The sequence below is a fragment of the Pyrgilauda ruficollis genome, unplaced genomic scaffold (genome assembly GCF_017590135.1).
Source record: "Pyrgilauda ruficollis isolate IOZ18807 unplaced genomic scaffold, ASM1759013v1 scaffold161, whole genome shotgun sequence".
Classification (NCBI taxonomy): domain Eukaryota; kingdom Metazoa; phylum Chordata; class Aves; order Passeriformes; family Passeridae; genus Pyrgilauda; species Pyrgilauda ruficollis.
The window spans coordinates 1551742-1567682 of record NW_024514876.1 but is presented as its reverse complement, the minus strand read 5'-3'; the positions used below and the strand labels follow the sequence as shown (position 1 = coordinate 1567682).

Sequence of the window (15941 nt, the reverse complement as noted above, 5' to 3'; positions counted from 1 at the left end):
AATGATTTTTCCCAATTCTGCATTAACAGGCCCAAAGGCACTGTGCTGGAACATTTATTTTTCCACCCAAACAGGATTCCTGTCCTGGTGAGCCCTTTTACATTGGTGTTTTTATTCTTCAGAGTCCACAGTGGAGAAAATAATCCACAAAATTAACTTTATCATCAAACACTGATCACAGATGAAGGCAGACTGAGCTTCCCAAACAGGAATTAAATCTGGAATTGCAGCAGATTAAATTGTCTCACTGCAAAGGGACTCCCTACGTGTTTGATTTTTGTCAGAACAGCTCAGCTCTGCACAATTTGGGTAAAACACACTCACTTTGAGCTATTTTCAGGTTTCAACCTCTTAATCCACTCAGGGGTTTCTAGGACTCCTCACTTTCCCACTGCTGCTCTAATTAGATTAGGGTCAAGACTCTCATGAAATCCCTGCATGCTGCAGGCTCCGAGGTGAGCCAGCTTAGACCTTCAGCCTTCTAAAATTATCAACACCAATTTGTGCCAGCGACCCCCCCCAGCATCCCAGTTCAATCCCAGTTCAGCCCTGCTCCCACGGGCTGGGCAGGGGCTCAGACATCACAGCTCTGCTGCCAACTCAGAGCTCCCCACGGGCACAACTCCAGCTCCCCAGGGATAAATCAGCAGTGGGCATGGCAGAGCCAGGCCTGGGCATGTGCTGGGCAGGGCTGGATGGGCAGAGCACGGAGTCAAAGCTGCTTAGGCCAGGGGAGAGCTGCAAACTGCCTGACCTGCCTGTGACCCAGCAGGAAGAGCTGAATTCCTGCAGGCTGATCCTGCTGGGGACAAGCAGGAGCTGGGCAGCAGCCCCATGTCACACTGGGAGTGCCACCTCCTTCAGGAGGGCAGCAGGGACCACCTCTGCCAGGAGATCCAGGCTCAGGGAAGGAAAGCACCTTTCCAACAGCAGTGGGAATGCAGGGAAAAAGGGACAGGATGTCCCTGTGGGGACACAACCACAGCTGGAGCCAACAGGGAGCATGGATACACCTCTGGGAGTCACTGCCCAGGGAGGAGCTGGGGCAGCCAGGGAAGGAGGGAGCAGTGCAGGAAATTCTGCTTTTTGCTGCTTTGGCTCATTGCTGTGTGTGTGAAGGTCCAGCCACCTCCAGAGGTGTCCCCTCAGCTGGCAGGGGACAGAGCTGGAGCAGGTGCAGCAGTGCCAGGACATGGATTGGTCACCACCTGCTGGGGCTGGGGCTGCCCCTGGATCCCTGGCAGTGCCCAAGGCCAGGCTGGACAGGGCTTGGAGCACCCTGGGACAGTGGGAGGTGTCCCTGCCATGGCAGGTGGAACCAGACAATCCCTTCCAACCCAAACCATCCCGGGATTCTGTGACCTCCCCACCCTGTGTTGCTCCCTGGACACACAGGACAATGTCCCCACTGCAGGTGGGGCAGAACAGGATGTCACTGCTGCATCCCAGACACAGGACAGGGCCATGTCCTCAGGAGCACCACCCTCCTGCTCCATCCCTGTATTTTTAGGGATAACAAAGGCTGCCGTTCTCCCCTTTCACATCCTCCTCCTCTTTATTTTGCCTAAGTGCAGCTTTCACTCCACACACAGGGGACCCCAAGGCTGTCTGAGAGTGCCCAGAGCAGGGACAGGACTTCACAGAGCAGTGCCCAAACACACCAGCCTTTGTCCTGCACACAGTGACATCCATTTACAGGAGATTCCTGCAGAAAACCCATCCAAGCTTCTCTTTCAAAGGCTGCACTGTCAATGCACAGTAATTAATTTTCACAGTATGCTAACAGTGAATTCCAGCTCTCCAAACCATTACTTATGAGCTTTAAACATTTATCAACTCCTGATTTCCCCTCAGTTCCACCAGATCCTGAACAATTCCCTGCTCTCCAGCAGGTTGGGATGACCAGGGACAGCAGGACACAACAGGCACAGACATTTCCACAGGGCAGGAGTGTGGGAACTCAGCCACACTGGGGCTTGTCCTGATGCAATTCCCTGCTCCATGCAGGACTTTCCCTCCTTCCTACCACAAATCCTTCTCCAACTGTCCAGCAGAGTTCATGGAGTCAGGGAATGGCTTGGGAGGGACCTCAAAGCTCATCCAGTGCCACTCTTGTCACACTTCCCACTGTCCCAGGCTGCTCCAAACCCTGTCCAGCCTGGCCTTGGGCACTGCCAGGGATCCAGGGGCAGCCCCAGCCCCAGCAGGTGGTGACCAATCCATGTCCTGGCACTGCTGCACCTGCTCCAGCTCTGTCCCCTGCCAGCTGAGGGGACACCTCTGGAGGTGGCTGGACCTTCACACACACAGCAATGAGCCAAACCTCAGCTGCTGGCTCCACTCAGGATTATTCCACTTCTATCTGTCAGAAACTTCACCCAGCTCCAAGAGAAGTTCTGCTCCTGGGAGCCTCATGCCCTCACACTTCTCCTTCCCCTGAAATCCATGCAAAATCCCATTTACATGCCATCACCCAACCTTTTTCTCCCTATCCTATTCCCCACACTCCCAGTGCCACACAGACTCCCTGCCTCACCCATCAGGGCTCTTCACAACCCCTGTCTTGTCACCTCAGCACAGAGAAAAACCCCAGGTTTGTTTTATCTGCTCCCACCAGAAAATCATCTCAGAAAATCCAGAAAGACAATTTTTTGCCACTCCTTTGTTGCTCCAGATCCCAGCCATGGTTCAGGACAAGCACAGCAGCTGCCACCTGCAAATCCCTGTGCAAACTCCTCGTGTGGAGGCTGGGGCTCCATCCTGCTCCTCCCACAGGCATCCCTCACCCCCAGATTCAGGTTCTCCAGGGATCTCCACACACATGGACAATCACTTCCCAGGCCCCAATCCCAAATATCCACCCTGGCAGCAGGGAGGGCTCTAACAGCCACACACTGTGCTCTGGGGTGAGGAATACTGGAATAAAAGAAATGGGATCAGGTGGGAAACAGCAACTGAACCAGGTGGGAAATACCCTTCCAGGGCAGCCAGTGCACTGAAAATTAAACACAGTCATCCCTTTTCCCTGCTCCTTTCATTCCAGACGTGAGCCAGCAGCATTCCCTGGGTCACATTTCCCTCCCCACAGACTTCACTGTCACTGGGTGTTGACAGAACCAGTTTCTTGCAGTGTAAGGACGTTGTTGCTGTTAATAATTCAAGCTTCCCCCTGCCTCTGCTTTCCCCATTTCCAGCCTAACACCTGAGCTCAAAGCACTGAAACTCAGCTTCAGTTCCAGAGCCCAAAATGAGGGACAATCACCCCCACACTCCCCTCCTGCTTCCCACAGGGCAGAATTTTCCACAGAGACCTTAAAGGACTTTCAAACAATAAAAATCCACCAAGTCTGATCTGTTTGGTGTTTGCCAACAGGACCATCCTGCCAGGAGCTGAACATCTGGCTCCTACTGACAAGGGACAGGACAAAGTCCACTCCAGTATAACTGGAGCAGAGGGATTCACCTCTGCTTTCAACTCAACCCCTCAGAGAAGCAGAATCCTCTTCTCCACATCAGCCCATCCTCACCAGGAGCATCAGTGAGAGGATCCTCACTCCTCCATTCACCAAACAGACAACTAGCAAACCAACGCAGCATTTAAAACCCCAAAACTGAATCCCATTTAGCACAAACTGCTGACACAGACCTTTGACCTGCCTCTGTTTGAGTCTGGCTTTATGAGTGACCTGATCCAAGCTCATGATTTTGGAGCACAGCAGCAAAATCCTGGTTGCAAATAACAACCCACCGGTGTCCAGAGAGGACTCACCGAAGCAGCAGCTCTTTGGGCAGTTTTTTGTTGATCGCAGCTTCATCGTTGTTTGAGAACATCTGCAAACACAAAAAATGGCACAATTTAGCTCCACATCAAGGGAACAAACCCTGATTTACCTCAGTGGCTGGTTAATGAGGCCAGGAAATTCCTAACAGATAAACCTTGTGCTGCAGCTTTCCAGTTTCTGGACCACAGCTGGATGGAGCATTACATCAAAATATTTTAGAGCATGGTGCAAGGATTGAGAGATGAAATATAAACTGAGATTTGCAGCTGTTCCAGTGAAGTAAATGATAATCAGGATGTGCTTGTGAGCTGGCACTGACTGGAGAGGCTCTCTCAGCACTTTGAGGGGTACACACATCAAAACTGGGAGGTTTTACAGACCAAACATCTGGCCAAGGGGCTGGAGGGGAGAGGAAGAAGGATCCAGCAGCCCAAATATCCATAAAACAGAGGTGGAAGGTGCAGGTGCACCTGGGTTGGTTTCTGTGATGGAAAAGGTGCCCCAGAATGTTCTCCCAGCCCTCAGAAGCTGTGGGACAAACAGGACTGAATTTTAATTGACCAAGAATAGCTTAAAAGGAGTTGAGATCTTTGGTGCTGCACCAGGAGGAGGGATAATGCTGGGAAAGCTCTGTGCTCTGCCAAGGCAGTGAGGCCAGAGCTGGTTCTTGGATCCCTCCAAATCCAGGGACAACACCTGATGCACCTGGAATGGACTTTGGGACCAGGTAAAAGCATCTCAGGCACTCTAGGAACAAGAGAAACTTCTCTTTTTCAAGGAGTCCCAAAGAAAACAGAGAGCAAAGGCCTCATGAGCCTCTTGAGAAGAATCTAAATAAAAACAGTTCTAAGATTTGGTATTGTCTTCTCATGGAGGAAATCCAGCACCTCCCAAATATCCATCCTGAGTAAGGATCCATCACCTCCCAAATATCCTGTACCTGAGCATGGATCCAATCCCATCACACCCCAAATATCCTGTACCTGAGCACAGATCCAGTCCCATCACCTCCCAAATATCCTGTCCCTGAGCCTGGATCCAATCCCATCACACCCCAAATATCCTGTACCTGAGCATGGATCCAATCCCATCACACCCCAAATATCCTGTCCCTGAGCATGGATCCAATCCCATCACAACCCAAATATCCTGTACCTGAGCACAGATCCAATCCCATCACCTCCCAAATATCCTGTACCTGAGCATGGATCCAATCCCATCACACCCCAAATATCCTGTCCCTGAGCCTGGATCCAATCCCACCACAATTTAACATGAAATCCAGTGTAAAAACCCAATGTGCTGCCACTGAATGACCCTTTAAATGCTCCATTTGGTGATGGAAAACTGGGAATTGAGGAACACCTTCACCCCCCGAGAACAGCAAACCCCAGGATTTCAGAGTCAAGGCTGCTCTCCCAAATCCCAGTTTCCTTTTGAATTATCCCAAGATGCCCGAGCACGGTGCTGAAGTGGGAACTCTCAAACTTCCATCCCAAAATGCCAGCCAGCAGAAGTGTTGCTCCCCCCACAGACCCTTTTATCACTTCCCACCAGGAACATCACAAGTCCTGAGCAGAAACCAGACTGGCAACTCTCAGCCCAGTTTGCTGCTAATTAAACTGAGCTTTTGCCATTCCCAGCTCACACAGCTCCCAGGGCTCTTCCCTCCCATCTCCAGGTGACTCTGGAGCCACAGTGGGTGGGGACAGACATTCCCAAGGCTGGGAGAGCAACATCTGGGACAGGAGCAGCTAATAAAATTGATTAGTTGATTGATTAGGAGATGGAGGAAATCATGGAGGGAGCTCTAATGGAGGAGGAATGCAAAGGAATTACTCATGGAAAAGGAGATGTGATTCCTTTCCCCCAATTACACATCCAAACCCTTTCCCACCACAGTCCAGACCTCAAATCAGGACTCTCCTCCCAAAAAAAAGGATCAGATAAATTAAAGGAACAATCAGAGAGCAGGAACAGACTTCCCAAAAGGAACCAGAGCAGAACAAGGGCAGGAAGGGTTAAAACAGAGACTCCAGAAGCAGCCAGGAGCCTCCTCTGCCTGATCACAGAGAACTCTGCCCATCAAACCCCCCAGAGGAAAATCTCACCTCAGTCCCAGCACAAATCCCATCCCCAGACTGCTTTCTGCAGGAGTTTCCCTTTGACCAGCACTAATCTAAAGGAATGTTTGTTTTTTGTCTTACTAAAAATAGTCCTTGGACTTAAACCCTGCCAGGGCCCAGGCAAGATGGGCTCCAGGGGAGAACCTCAGCTCTGGAATTCCCTGTCCCTGGAAGGCTGGCAAGAGCCAGGATGCATCTCCAGACCTATTTTCTGCAGCCTTCCTTCAAAGCTGAGGCTCAGATGGCAGAGGCTGGGTGAAAACAGGCTGGAATTGGGATTTTGCTAAGTCATGGCAGCACGTACAGCTAAATATACCACGGACATGGGGACCTTCTGGCAAGTCCATACAAAAATAAAGCTCTGAAAAAATGTCAGTGGCTATTCTAGACTTCCAGGCTTTCAAAATGCTTCAAAGGATAAAAACAAAATGCCCCAAGTTTGCTTCTCCTAACATCTCTTTTATCTTTTTTAATACCAGATGTTGTCCAAAAGAAGAAATTATTCTGGACAGGACACAGAAAATCCCATTTTTCTTGTATGGAAATTTTCAATTCTGTACCAAGGACAGAATCCTCCACCAAGGAGCAACTGTGCTGCTGTGTGAAGCCACAGGGGATTTTGGGAAGAAATTCCTCCTTGTGAGGGTGGGGAGGGACTGAGATAGAATTCCCAGAGCAGCTGCGGCTGCCCCTGGATCTCTGGAAGTGTCCAAGACCAGGCTGGATGGGCTTGGGGCAGCCTGGGACAGTGGAAGGTGTCCCTGCCATGGCAGGGGTGGCACTGGGTGGGATTTGAGGTCCAAGCCAAACCAGACTGAAATTCTATGGAATTAAGGAAGTTTATGAAAAGAGATGGGCAAAAGTTGTGGGAAATATTAAAGGTAAGAAGACTTCCAGAAAGCTGTAAAAGCAGGCCTTAGAAAGAACAGAAAACTCAGAGCTAGCAGCAGCTGCCAAGTCTGAAAGCAGAAAAAGTTACAATAGTACAGCAAGCAAGGACATGAAACTCTATGGAATTAAGGAAGTTTATGAAAACAGATGGGCAAAAGTGACCAAAAGCAGAGCTCTCACAGCCTCACACTCAGCACAACATGCAATTGTCCATTTCCTTTAAAAACTCATCCTCTGCCCTCCAGAAGATCCAAAATGTACCAGACTGGCTCCACCCACAGCAGTCCAGGCTCATTCCCTCATTTCCCCACTTCCAGGGCAGGAGACAGAGCTGCTGGCCAGGCCTCGGTCACACCAGGGCTTTGTCACCTGGGACAGGTCACAGGTGGCAGTGTCTGGGTGTCCCTGCACAGGGGACAGCAGCTGGGCCAGGGTGGGTGAACAGCTCCAGCACAAACACAGCTTGGTGGCATTGTTGCTGCCACTCATCTGGGGTGGCTGTGCCACAGACCAGGCTCCAAAATCCATGGAAGTACTTGGATCTCTCCTGGCTCATGGGATGGACCTCACAGATGGGTTTGGGTGGGAAGGGACTCTAAAGGCCACCCAGTGCCACCCCTGCCATGGGCAGGGACAGCTCCCACCATGCCAGGGTGCTCCAAGCCCTGGCCAGCCTGGCCTTGGGCACTTCCAGGGATGGTGAGCCCATATCCTGTCTGGAAAACCCATCCCAGGGCCTCAGCATCCTCACAGGGAGGAATTTTTCCCTAACATCCAATCCAGCCCTGCTTTATCAGTTTGAAGCCATTCCCTTCATCCTGCCCCTGGAATTCCTGATGGAATTTTCAACGGTGTCAGCCCACTCTGAACCCAAACACCTGAAAGCACAAAATTCAAAGCTCAGTGGAGAAAAAGGGATGAAGATAATTCAGAGCTTTAGGGAATTAGTGGCTGTGAGGTTAGAGGAGGCACCTGGGTCAGCTGTGACGGCAAGAGACAGAATTATCCACCTTGATGTTCACTCCAGGGAAAAAGAACCAGGATCTGGCACCTCTGGAGAGCCTGAGGCTGCCTGGGAAGCACCAACACAACAAAAAGGCACCACAGAGAGGGGAAAGACACCAAGGAGACACACAGGGGGGAAGGGAGAAGGTGACACCCATTTCTGCACAAAACCAACCAAGAGACACCCACAGAGGTGGGCAGGAAATAAAAGGCAGAAACATTCCCAGAAACACAAGCAATAAAGTGCTGCATGTCTCTGTGCTAAGCAAAGCTAATGCCAAAGAAACAGTGCAGAATTTAAAATCATAATCTGTTAAATATTAGTAAATATTTTGATTTTAAACTGCTCCAACTTGTTTATTTTTGGGAGAGAAACGGTGTGAGATGACAAATGGGTAATGATGAAACTGCAGCTGCTGGGAGGCCTGGAGCTCACTGCCCTCATGGGCCCCCTGTAATTCAGGATATTCCAGGGTTCTGTGAGCCCTGATCCACGAGGAAATGCTGGCCAGACCCTGCAGAACTGCACATAACCACAGGAAATTAAGCAATTCAAACCAAGCCAGAAAACAGGCTGCAATTATTAATTATTAGAGAGCAAATAATGTGCTCTGGAAATTGGTTTTAGGTTGGGAAAGGTAGGGAATCAACCACTGACGGCAGAAATGAAGGATTACATCCATAGCTTGAATATTTTGGAGTTTACAGCCCACCCAGTCTGTATCAAGACACTTTGGAGATGAACCTTCTGAGCTGCAGAAGTCTTTTCTGTTCTGAAAGCTCTGTGTGAATTAGTTCAGAGTTTAAACCCTGACTCTGAGATGCACTGGGAGGTTTCTCCAGCTGTAAGGCTGCTGGCTCCCAGCCCAAATTCCAAGATTTCTGGTAGAATTTGTACCAATTTTATCTGTCATGATCCACATGGAGATGAACAATCCCAGTACAGTCACTGACACAAGACAAGAGTCACAGCAAACCTCACCCACAACTCCAGTCTAGCGAAAACAGCTGAGCACGAACCACAAAACAACAGCAAAAACGTGGAATTCACTCAGCATTTCCTTTGGAAAAGCTCAGTGAAGCTTTGAGACAACTTCTTACAAACATGGTCAATATGTACTGACACCTTGCCTCGAGTTCTGCTCATTTGGGGAAAAAATTCCACCGCTGTGACAAAGCTCAAATAACAGAGACACGAGAGACATCAGTTCCCTTCCCAGGACAAGATTTCAGGAAGCAGCAGCTGGAGCAGGCTGAGCTGCCTTCCTGGAGGCAAAAAAAAATATTACACTGCAGAGATAAGTCACAGTGAAGTGACAGAGAAATCCAAGGGCTCCTCAGAGGACGCCATCCAAAGAATGAAGTTGTTTACATCCACAAGCAGCTCCGACCGAGGGAATTTTCCCTCCAGCCTGTAGTTACACAGGGAATTTTATTTAAAAACCCATCCAGTTTAATCTGCATTGAGTCTCCAAGGAAATGGCTGGCTGCTGGATGAGGCCAGGCTGTCACAGGCTCTGGTGTGGCTCTTGGGATGCTCTGTCAGGATCAGGAGGGATGGGAACGTGGGCGCTGCCCTCCTGCCCTGGCCACGCTCGCCCCTCTGGCTCCCAACCCGAGCTCTGCTCAGGCAAAATCCTGACTAAGCAGGACAAACAGAAATAAACCCCGGCCAAAAAGGCTTATTACAGGCTTAATATTCCTAAAAATAGCTGGATAGGCAGGGGGCTGGATGGGCACTGTCACATCACTGCTTGGTTGGGAAAGTTGAAATTCCTGCTGGGATGGAGGAGCTACCTGAGCCCAGCCTGCATTTGGGACACATTAAATAAAGGGCATTTTTTGAGGTTTTTTTGAACCAGCAATGATCCAGACCTCAGTCAAACCCCACAGGAATGGAGCTCTCCCCCTGGAGGGAAATCCCTCATTGCTGGATGGGCAAAGGGATGAGGTCGTGCTGCTTCCAGAAAGGAAAACTCCACAGGCACAGGTGAGATACCAAAACCCCAACCCAAAATATGCTGGGATTCTGTAAAAGCACTTTGCCAGGGCCAACACTGTCACCCAAACCATTCACACAACTCCTGAGGAGAAGGAAGAAGTGAATCCTCTTTGGGGTAAAAACAGCAATAAAAATTTGGGACGCCAGCGCTGTCCCTCAGGTCACACAGGCTGAGGCCAAAAGCCATTTTCCTGGTGGATTCCCCCAATCTCCCTGGGGCCTGGGCCAAGCCCCAACTGATTTTTGCTTCTGAATCTGTCCAAATCCCTCTACTCAAGCCACAGCAGCAGCACAGTGGGGGTGTGAAACACAACTCCCATTTCAGCTGCCACGTGCCCGCATCCCACTGAAAGGGAACCCCTCCAGAAACTGCTGCCAGGTACATTCAGCCTCTTTTTGTTCACCTGTTTTGTTCTCCTCCCACAATCCTGGCTGCCACACAGTTCTCCCCACAGCAACCATCCCAAACTACCCCAAACCCCTCCCTGTGCCCACTGAAATCCCAAGTCCAGCCCCCCCAGCCCCCAGTGACCCGACGGGCACCGGCGGCATCCGAGCGGCTCCTCCCGGGTGGCCCTGGCAGGACCTGGGGCACAGCTCAGGGAGCCAGCAGCTCACACTTAATCAGATTTCATTCCCCACCAGTTGTACCTGGAAATGGATAAGAAAACACCTCCCCAACGTCAGACACAGCCAGGGAAAGGGCTGGGCAGCACCAAGCCATTCCTGCTGCCAGGGCTGCTCCAAGCCCAGCTCTCCACAGGTGACTCCTGAGGTGGCCCAGCAGAGATTTCTGATGGAAAACGGTGCTGCTTTCTCACACACACCTGCCAAGGTTTTAAATATAGAGCTCTGCCCATAAGAACAACATCCAGACCCAAAAAGGAAGAGTATAAATAAGACAAAGACTTCCTGGCTTTCCCAGGACAGCCTGTGGCACAGTCCCTGGCCATAAAACACCCACTACCAGCATTTATTTCTATTTTTTAAGAAGCTCATTTTAGCAGAGTAATCATTTACTACAAATACACTTAGAATGGATTTTTAAAAAAAAAATCAAACCCAAAAACTGAGACATGATTCAGTATTTTCAGCCTAAACCCAAGATTAACCCAGCTCTCTGAGGCTCATCACAATTCAAATAAGCTGCTTTGAAAAATTATAGTTCTGCCCCTCCCCAACACCTGCAATTCTGTTATTATTACTGGTAATATTATCATTATTACTATTATTATTATTGGTAATAAGGTGGTTTTTTCACTGCTGGGTTTGTATCCAGCTATTATGTAAGAAGACGCTGGGATCACTGGCATAAATATTGGGAAATAAAGTCAAATGATGGTGACTTAAATAAAATTATCCACCTGAGCTGAGGTGTGAAGGGCATGGAGGGAGTTTGTCCCAAATGAGAACTTTGGGATCAGGCAGAGATGCCCAAATCCCAAGAAGGGGGGGCTGGCTCCTCCTCAGGGCCGTGCAGATCCAGGTTTCACCCCGGATCAGGGAGGATAAAACCCTCCCAGGGCTGACTTTCCCAATGGTGTGACTCAAAGGAAGCTCCCAGCCAGCGAAAACAGTAATTACTGCAGTGTCCCAGGCCCCAATTAATGACGGTGTCCCAGAGAAATGGGATGTGCCCGTGGGTGCCAGCCCTGAGTCTCTTTCCTGCCACGCAGGCGGCGATGGATGGGCACAGCCCCTGTCCCCAGGGCCACCTGGGATCCCCAAAATGTCCCTTGTAGGAGCTGCTCCAACCAGCAGCTTCCAGTGAAGTCACCCCAAGGATCCCTGGGCTGCTCACCAGCCAGGAAATCCCTCAGTGGAGTCAGACATGAAATCATGGAATGGTTTGGGTTGGGGCAACCTTAAAGATCAGCCAGTGCCACCCCTGCCATGGCAGGGACACCTCACACTGTCCCAGGGCTCTGTCCAACCTGGCCTTGGGCACTGCCAGGGATCCAGGGGCAGCCACAGCTGCTCTGGGAATCTGTGCCAGGGTCTCACCACTCCCCCAGGGAGGAATTTCTTCCCAGCATCCAAATCTCTCTTCTTTTAGTTTAAAACCCTCTCCTTTTTCTCTTATCATGGAAAAAATCATGTGCCCCTGGTGGGGGGTGGAACTGGATGAGCTTTAAGGTCCTTCCAACCCAAAATATGCTGGGATTCTGTAAAAGCACTTGGCCAGGGCCAACATCCCCATTGTCACCCAAACCCTGCCAGAGAGAAAAGGAAGTGAATCCTATTTGGGGCAAAAATAGCAATGAAAATTTGGGACACCAGAGCTGTTTCTCAGGTGATACGAACTGAGGCCAAAAGCAATTTTCCTGGTGGACCCTCCCTGGGCCAAGCCCCTTTTGCACAACTCATTTTTGCTCCCAATCTCCCCAAATCCCTCTTCCCTCTACTCAAGCCACAGCAGCAGCACAGTGGGGGTGTGAAACACAACTCGTGGTTTACATCTCTTCCTATCTCATCATTTCAACAACCACTTTGAACCAAATAAATTAACAGTTTATTATTATTCACCTGCCCAAATGAAGCCCTGGTTTATAAAGTGTTACGTGTGATGTGGCACGACACCAAAATTAAAAATAAACGAGGGTGGAGGAGTGAACAGGAATATGGAAAATCCATCAGCTTGGACACCCCCCTCCCAAAATCTTTATTTTTTACAGTTTTTCTCATTATCTATGAGCCACATTGTTAGATACCATCCAAAAAAAACACCTGTTTCAACTGTGCCACCTCAGGTGTTCCTGGGTTATGTCACCAACAGTTTCTCTTCCCATATAAAATCAGATTCCATGGTGTTACATCAGTTTTTGCAAGGAGAGTCAGAGCAAAGTTTTCCCTGCCCTGTTTGTCTCCCTCTCTTTGCACAACCTCCATTCCTTGGAACAGCAAAGCCCCAGCCAGGAGCACAAGGAGCAGCCCAGGAAAGGGAGCAGGGACAACCCCAAAAGGATCAGTCCTGAAGATCCAAAACCCCTGAAAATACAGCAAAAGCATTTCAGAGGCAGAAACGCAGCAGATTCCAAAATGGGATTAGGGTCAGTGAGATTATTCAATTTCTGAACACAGATAGGATTAATTATTAGAAGGCAGCTCGATTTTGGAGCATTTGAAGTTTCCCATTTTGCATCCAGCTTAGCTCATTTCACATTTCTACAGCTGAACAAGAGCTGGGCATTACAGAGGTTCAGAAAGGTCAGAATTCCCTCACACTGAGGACCTTGAATCCAGCACAGAAATTCCATGGATCGATGCATTTCCCAGGCTGAAGGTGCTCACAAGGCTCACCACAGACTCTCATTCCTCAGAGACATCCCTGGAGTTGCCAAAATGTCATTTCTACCAGGCCAAACTGCCCCATGGACAGACACACTTCACAGCCAGGAGCAGCTCCTGCTCACTGCAGGCTTTGGAGGCTCCCAGAGGAAGCTGGAAAGGATGGAGCTTTTTGTGTGCTGGTGGTTTGGAGGATGTAGAGGAGACTACACGGATGGTTCACAGTCAGAGGAAGAAAAAAAAAAACAACTGGAATTACTTAATCCTGACAAGGTGGCTGAGGGAAACCCAGGACAGCTGCAGGTGACATCCTAGGGCACAGGAGGACAAGAGAACTTGGGCCTTGGTAGATGAATCCTCCCAGAGCATCAGGAACCACTCAGAAGCACCAGGAGATGCCTCCCCTCCTCTCTGCTGCTATTTGGCTGCTCTTCATCAGGCAGGAAGCAGAGAAATCCCAAATAAAAGCACGGATTTGGATCTGTCGGGGCACGTTCCACGTGAAACCGACACCACAGAGAATTAGGAGTCAATCTGGGTAATGTTTTCCCTTTTTGTTTGCTTTGCTGCAGTAAGTGGTGATTTTCTCTGTGGTGGCCACGCCTCCTGTAAAGGGACTAATCCCAGTATGTTCCATGGCATTCCCAGGAAAAAAAGAATTCCACTCTTCCTGGAATCAGAAACTCACATGCAAGTCCAATTTAAGGAGCTTTGCCCATATTTTATTCCTACAGTAAGGAATTATTATTATTATTATTATTATTAACCCCCCTCCCGACTGGATTTGTGAATTACCCAACAACAATGGCTCAGGAATCTGTTTACGTGGCTCCACAAAAGACAATAAACCAAGTGCAAACCCAACCCAGCCTCCCCCTCTGCAATTCCCCCGTTATTCCAAGTCTGAAACAGACACAATATATCAGTCACAGCCCCAGATCGGGCTGGTTTTACCCCAAAATAAGATTCCAGACTCAAAGGCCCTACTTCCCCCTGCTCAGCCAGGGGAACTGCCCTGGCAGTACCCACAGGTGAGGAGGAAGAGGAGGAGGAGGAAGAGGAGAACTAAACACCCACTGCCTTCATGACCTCACAATATTCCACAGCTCTGAAGAGCACCTCCCAGTCTCCAGACATTTCTGCCCAATTTTCCTCCTGTCCCACGAAGTGTGAACTCTCACAGACCTTTCTTGCAAAGCAAAGCCACCACAAACTGGTTTCTAGGAAGCACAGAGGAATTTCCACCCATTCTGCTCCTCTGGAAAATAAATCTAAGCGTGAACACACATTTTGGAAACTCTCTTGACCAACATAACCTCAGTGGAAAATCACAAATTTAAAGGAAAACAGCTCTAAAACTTTCCAGGTTATCCAGGTGAGCGGGTCAGAGATAATCCATGCTGGGGAAATGAAGGATTCTTTGGATTTATAATCATGGAATAACTCATCCAGTGCCACCTCTGCCCTGGGCAGGGACATCTCCCACTGTCCCAGATTATCCCTCTCCAACCTGGCCTTGGACACTTCCAGGGATGGGGCAGCCACAGAACACAGCAACCAGAACAGCCAAGAAACAGGATGATGTTTAAAGGCACTTCTTGTAGCTCAAAATAAGCCTCTCTATAACACACCAACTCTTCCTGTGTAAATATAGGTTTAAAAAATTAATTTTAGGCCTCAAAGGCTCCTCGAGCATTTTGCTTGTTTTCCAACTTGTCTTGTTTTTTACTATGAGAAGAAAATAACATTCCAGCAAAGAAAAAAAACCCCACCCAAAACAGGCCAAACAAAGCTCTTCCCCACTCTTTTTCCCCAATGAATTGGGTTCATCGTGTCCTGGTGCAACCCTGATAAAACCCTCCCAAAATTGGAATGAACTCCAGCACTGAGAGACAGAGACTGAGGAAGCAAAGGATTTTGATGCCCTATGAGACATTTCCCCCAAAAGCTGTCACCAACCTGCTTTTACTCTGTATCCAGCCACTCTGCAGCAGTACAAAATAAAAAACAAAGCTCTCAGGGGGTAAAAATAAATAAATTAAAAAACCTGTGCAGGCAAGAAGAGCCCAGAACAGTAAATACAATAACCCTGGATAACACAGGGCTCATGTGCAGGCTCCTCTCTGGAGTTCCCAGGGTGAGCCCAGTGCTTTTAGCACTGCATGCTACAGAAACACGAATATTACATTTAAAAACACCTGAGCCCACCCCAAACTGACACTGCTGCAGCTCTCACACGGATCTGACGGAGGAAGAAAACAATCCCACGTGCAGTGTGGGACCACCAGCATTTCCTCAACTCCAGGGCTGAGGAATCCCCCAAGGATCTCTGAGGAGCCAGAGCCCCTCCAGTTTACCACTAACCAGCATTTCCCCTGCATCGCCATCCCAGCCCTCTCCTCCAGCCACGGTTTTACCATTCCAGGCTCTTTTTTGTCCCCCACAAGGGCCGGGCAGTGCGGAGAAGCAGCGAGCAGGGATTTCCATCCTCTCGCAGCGATGGGAAGTAAATCCCGCCGCTGCCCTTCCTCCCTACCCCTCCTCCTCCTCCCACGGGAAGACAGCTGGGACAACAATGCGGCTGGAATCGCCCTGGCTCCACACTCCGCTTTGTGCCACGGCCTTTGAATAGATCTCATTGTTTACCCTCCTCTCCTTCCGTCCTCTCCATCCCCCACCTCCCCGTAAGCAAATTTTTTTTTTCCCCCCTGCTACTGCCCCAAAAATAAAAAAATCGGGGCTGGGGGCTCTTTTCTCCCCTCTGAGAGCCCCCCCAGCCCCGCTCCCCAAAGGCTGTGGTGTTTTCCAGGCGCGATTCCCCACAGCTCCTGCTCCATCATCAACTTG

The 15941-nt window shown here is 49.6% G+C and overlaps 1 protein-coding gene across 3 annotated transcripts in view; it reads right to left on the bottom strand.

Annotated features, from left to right (window-relative positions):
* FBXL20 (F-box and leucine rich repeat protein 20) overlaps positions 1–15941 on the bottom strand; it is a 36180-nt gene that overhangs the window by 18937 nt on the left and 1302 nt on the right. For all 3 annotated transcript variants that reach the window (XR_005954757.1, XM_041462925.1, XM_041462924.1), the window contains exon 2: positions 3770–3831. Coding sequence is in view for 2 of the 3 variants with exons in the window: in XM_041462925.1 (XP_041318859.1) it covers positions 3770–3831 (62 nt within the window). In the remaining variant the exon portion in view is untranslated. The remainder of the gene's footprint in view (positions 1–3769; positions 3832–15941) is intronic.